Source organism: Cydia amplana, chromosome Z (genome assembly GCF_948474715.1).
Source record: "Cydia amplana chromosome Z, ilCydAmpl1.1, whole genome shotgun sequence".
NCBI lineage: Eukaryota > Metazoa > Arthropoda > Insecta > Lepidoptera > Tortricidae > Cydia > Cydia amplana.
The window spans coordinates 36,066,803-36,072,296 of record NC_086096.1 but is presented as its reverse complement, the minus strand read 5'-3'; the positions used below and the strand labels follow the sequence as shown (position 1 = coordinate 36,072,296).

General features: G+C 36.4%; 1 protein-coding gene across 1 annotated transcript; it reads right to left on the bottom strand.

Annotated features, from left to right (window-relative positions):
• Window positions 1–1,292: 1,292 nt before the first annotated feature.
• LOC134660696 (uncharacterized) lies at window positions 1,293–2,870 on the bottom strand. The gene is made up of 2 exons (XM_063516476.1): window positions 2,834–2,870; window positions 1,293–2,420 (listed from the first exon to the last, which is right to left on the bottom strand). The coding sequence occupies exons 1-2, from the start codon at window positions 2,868–2,870 to the stop codon at window positions 1,312–1,314; spliced, it is 1,146 nt and encodes a 381-aa protein (XP_063372546.1). The 3' UTR covers window positions 1,293–1,311.
• Between the last annotated feature and the right edge of the window lie 2,624 nt (window positions 2,871–5,494).

The following is a 5,494-nucleotide window of genomic DNA, read 5'->3' as shown; positions in this document are numbered from 1 at the left end:
GAACGCAAGTGTGAATGTTGAGATGACGGGCGTTAGAGAGGTATGGAAGAGAAAGACATGCTGCGCCGACCCCAATGGGACAAGGGCAAGCATATGATGAATTGATGATGTGTGGTAAATATTGGCAATCATATTTATAAAATCCGAATGGTGTTTCCCGGCCTTCCGAGCGTGAAAGCCGGTAAACAGTTGGCACAGAAAACCTTTCAAAAATACATGTACGAATAGGTAAACAGGATGTTAAACGCAAATGGGATAGGAAAATCAGAAACTATGTAGATGTAGGTATAGTAAAAAAAAGACTAAGTGAAACTTCGGGTGACTTTGACTTCAGGGACCGAAAAATAAGCTTGACCATGGATGGGAAATTTCGATTATTTATTTTGCGCCATGAGTTGTTGGTGTTTTGACAACAAACCATAGAAGCGGAGCGTAAGTCTCGCGACCTAAACGCGTAAGCGCCATGAATTTTACGGCGCTTGCGACGTTTTCTTCGCGTGGCACAGGTTGCAATTGCGGCAATTTCATTGTTTGGTATGGCTTCCCTAATGGTTCTCCGGGAGATTTTCAACTCTCTCGTAGTCGTACAGCGTTCCCAAGGCACACATAAAATTACTTGAACGCCGTGAAATGTTTAATGAATTCATTAAACATAATATAAGTTCCCAAAGTTACTTACTTAATTGTTTAAGTTCAAGACCGCGAAGTATAGCGTGAGGAAACGACTTTTGCAGCCTTACCTTCATTAATTACAACACAGGATGGCTCAAAAAGATTTATGGAATAATTTTCTTAATAACACATGTTTTAGAAAAAGTCATTAAAAATTTAGACTACATCCATTTAACTAAAATTACTAAAACAAAACGTATTACCTTTAAAATAGTCTCCTTTAGCTTTGATACACAAACAAATGGAATTAATGCCACACATATTTTACAACCCAATACAATCATCATTCGCTTGCCCTTGTCCCATTCACTTGGGGTCGGCGCAGCATGCTGTCTTTCTCTTCCATACCTCTCTGTCGCCCGTCATCTCATCGTTCACTTGCGTTCGTTTCATATCATCTCTCACTCTCACGCAGTCCGTGCACCTTTTCCTCGAATTTCCTCTATGAACGGTTAACTTAGCCAAAAATATCCTGATAAGATAGAGACACGAGCGGCAGGATAAAAATGTGGGTCTAGCAGCGCAAAAAAAATAAGGTCACTCTATGGCTCAATTTGAAGCTATCTTAAAGCAGTATCAATTAGGGTGTCAATAGGGTGTTATAAGTAATAAACAAGAAAACCAATCGATTTCATATATTTATCTCAACGCAAGCGGAGTATAATGTGCTGTGAGTCCTAAAAACACTTGTGCCTCAGTCTGCAATTTAAAAACGATTTCACTCGGCTGATTTAAAAAGTGTGAAGCCAAACTATTGTAAAGAGCCTCCATGCCATTCCCCAAGGCGTCATCATCTTCGCTTTTCGACCAAGCTTTTACGACGTCCAGGAACTTTTCAATGTGTTCATCTTTGTTATTAACATAAATATGGTCCATATCGGATAAAATCATCTGTAGTAACGTAGCATCTCTTTCCCTCGACTCTGTTGAAGCCAGTCTTTTCTGAACGACATCAGCTATGGATAACACAATCTCTTTCGTTTCTATTGTTTTGTTCAGCAGCATCTCTTTTAAAACCCCCTCGAAATTCTTCTTCATTATATCATCTTCCTCGAACATTGGGGCGTGTAGAAATTTCCTCTTGAATTGGTTTAAAAATAATCTTACATTATTCTCCTTCATATTTCTTATCAAGTTAAGTAAAAGTTGCACATATATAGTAGCGTCGAATTGATACGGGCATACACGGAATTCTTTGCAAAGTATCATTTCATATTTCTTCTCAATATCAGTGATTTCAAAAACCAGTTGCTGTTTAAGCACATTAGTGGCTTGTTCTTCTCTTTCAGCTTTATCTAAACCTTGTTTGGTAAGTAGCACCCCCTGTTGGAGATAAACCCCGCTAATCTTTTTAAGAACATTAATCCATCTGTATACCTCATTGTCAGCGTCTGAAGCAGCTGTTCTGACAACAGGCTTAACGTGCTTCAGACATTTTTGGAAATACTTAACTTTGCATAGTTCATCCTCTAAAACGCCATCGAAAATTTTCTTGACGCTGGTTGTCAGGTCAGAGACGTATTCTATGATGAACTTTTCTAATTTCGGTGTGCAGATGGTGGTGTTTTTGCACGGTCTCATTTGTTTGACGATTTTGACCAGTTCCTCCATGGCGTCGGTGTTGGCTCTCCGTGCACTGAGGCCATCGATCAGTTCGTCTTGAAGGTTGTGCGAGAGGAACTCGGCGACGTCTGAACCTAGGGTTATGGAGCCTTGGAGGTCAACCTTGACTGCTGCTGCTGAGAGTGCTGGAAGTAAGAGGTTTTACGTTTAAAAGTTACCGAGTATGTGGCTTTGGAACTGGGTGCACCTCGTTAGCTTTTGCTGAGGTATTTGGCCAATTAGCCACATATTTTGACCCTTCCAATTTTCTGGTTATGCACCCCTTATAATCGCGACTATTCTACGGCTACTTATATTGCAAAAAGTCAATAATTGCTTTGTAAGTATTTCGTGTAAATCGGTCGGTTCAATCTTAGGTAAATTAAATGCTACTTTCAAAGCATTTAGGTTGGTACTTAAATAGTAGGTATAGGTAATTAATAAAATAGTTGTATTTTTTTGGTGTGGTGAAAATTAATTTAAAACTATCTTTTGCAATTAACAAATAAGTAATATGCTATGCGTATATGAATTCAAGTAACGTTGTAATATTTCTTACCGCCGCATAAAAACACCAGGCACCGTTTCAGCCACATGTTGCGAAGTCAGCGTTTGAGTGACGAAATTTCTTTATTTGGATCGTAAAACAGAAAATAAACCGGCCGGAAACTTATTACCACAGCACGGGAAGAGTTATGGTTATAGCAGTCTACGTACATTATTGATGATCAAACGAACTTCTTGAAGTGAAGTTCGATCGAAATTATATGAGTCACTTCATTTGAAGATATAATTATATATTAACCATGTAGTTCCCCTATTGTACAGGTAGCATCGCACACATTTAAGAGTAACTATTTTGATTAAAACTGTCAAAGCAACTTCCGCCCACATCCGGTTACCGCTCACCGGCATGCCGCTCTTCATTATTTTTAGAGAAGGCAGAAACCAAAACTTATATCAGGGTTCTAGGGCGGGAGGGACCTTATATTATATCTTCAAATGAAGTGACTCATATAATTTCGATCGAACTTCACTTCAAGAAGTTCGTTTGATCATCAATTATATTTCGTCACTTCATTTTTCAGATATAATTATATATTAACCATGTAGATGTTTAGAGATATAAGTTTTGGTTGAAAAAAGATAAAAGTGTTGGTTGTCTTTTTCTTTTATCTTTTTTTTTTTTTGTCTATGTTAGGAGATTCCTCCTGACTATCGCATGGGCGCCGGGGCGTCCCGAATGAATTTATTTTTCCTTAGTTTATATTCCACTGAACGCAGTATTTTTAAATACTGTTCGTTACGTACACAACGCACTGGCATTAGAAATATATTATTAAAAGTATAGTAAAACATTTAAAAACAGGTCCAAGGTTTATTTTATTTATAACAAAGGTTATTTATTTATTATTTATTAAAACGAGTAATTCAGGTGGAATGTGTTTGTTAACCGTGGTGCTAAACCGGAACGCCAATTCTTATTTGGCCCAAGTGTACGCAATATATTAGGCTGCTAGGTACTCATAAATAGTGTCATTGGTATGAGATAATTTATGCCTATTAAAGTTCAATATTTCAAAACATTCGTTTGTAAATTAATCGTTAATTAATTCGTTTAAAATTAATAATGCGACTCCACAGTCAAACAAATGTAGTTTTGTGGAGCTTTGTCCTTAACAAAAAAGTTGTAACTTTTGTGTAATAAATAACTAAAATAAATAAAAAATAAATAAAAATCGCCGTGCGTGTAGAATATTGACTTTTTTTTTTTTTTTTTTTATTCTTGGGATTTATTTTATTATGTTGTACCCATTTTGGATGTTATGTTTTTAACTTACAATTAGTGTCTCAAATATACCACATATGTCACCAAGTAAGTTATATGATTTAAAACCGTATTTTAGTAGTCGTTTAACTTTAAGTTAAAATAATACGATCTGATGATCCTTTTTCATGAAGCCATGATACTACCTTTTCTGATTTATTTACTGCTATCATAAAGGAATCCAGAAGCACGAGAAACTAAACTGAACCAAAATTAAATCAATGCTTTAGCAAACAACTGTATTAACGGGTTGTGTTTTTAACTTTTTAGGCAATCAAGTACCCAAGTTATTATCTAAATATTTATCTATTACTATAATATCGAACGCCGTGTACTGCACACCAAGTTCAGGACATAATATGTGTACATTATACACAAGTTTACTGTGCAAATTGAGTCATAAAGCATTGTTAAAAAGCACAAAGGAAGTTTAGTGATGCAGGTTCAACAAAGGTCCATATTAGGTATAGCTAGGTTAAATTTTTTGAACACATTACGATGTTAGAACAAATCCTAATAATCCCGTTTCAATTTGTTGATAAAACGTAGGTAATTGATAAGAATTCTACTAATAATTTGTGGTCAACTTTACATTTAATTTAATTTGATTTGAAAAGGTGTTATAAACTCTTAAAATGTCCTTTTGTGAAAAAAGGTTTTAAAGTTCGCTAGCGGTCCTTGTCCGCGATGTGGAATTAGAGGCTCCGAGCCTACTCCGAGGCTACTTGATATCAAAAACAGGCTCGTCTAAGAGTCATAACGTAATTTAGGCTAACGATACAACCATACAACCCAGCGTTACCTCCATGCAGGACGGGATACGCTGTGGCTGTGATATCGTTCCCCGCGTCTTGACGCGTCGGCCGTGTGACGTTTGAGCAGACAGCGACACTGAGAAAATTTAGTTATACACACGCATGTCAACTTATAGCAGCTCCTGCTGAACAAATTGTGACACAACGGACATTCTAAAGACTCACGCGGCCTAGCGCGTTTCAAGACTGTCAACTTCAAACTAAGTTTTTTTTTTTTTTTTTTACATATATAACGTGTCTAATATCGTTAGGTCCTCTGGATCTATCCAAGAAAAAAAATATATATAAATTGTATTTTAACCAAATTTCAAAATCCATCATGTTTGCGATCTATAACAAATACCGATATGAACGTGCATAATTATGCTTTCGGTTCAATCATGCGCTATCACATGTGTAGCATTACCAAAAGGTATATTAAACAAAAATCATTTATAAGACTATACTGCTACTCAACTTTCGTAGTAATCTTTCAAATAATTTGCTCAAACTCGAATGGTTATTATTGCGCTCATATTACATACATATAAAAGATGATCCAAGGGCCAAGGTCCATTAATGGCACCAGAATAAGTAT

Coding starts and splice junctions, on each gene's coding strand:
- LOC134660696 (XM_063516476.1), bottom strand. CDS start 2,870: ATGTGGCTGAAACGGTGCCTGGTGTTTTTATGCGGCG. Junction 2,421..2,833: donor CCTGGTGTTTTTATGCGGCG/GTAAGAAATATT, acceptor TCTTACTTCCAG/CACTCTCAGCAGCAGCAGTC.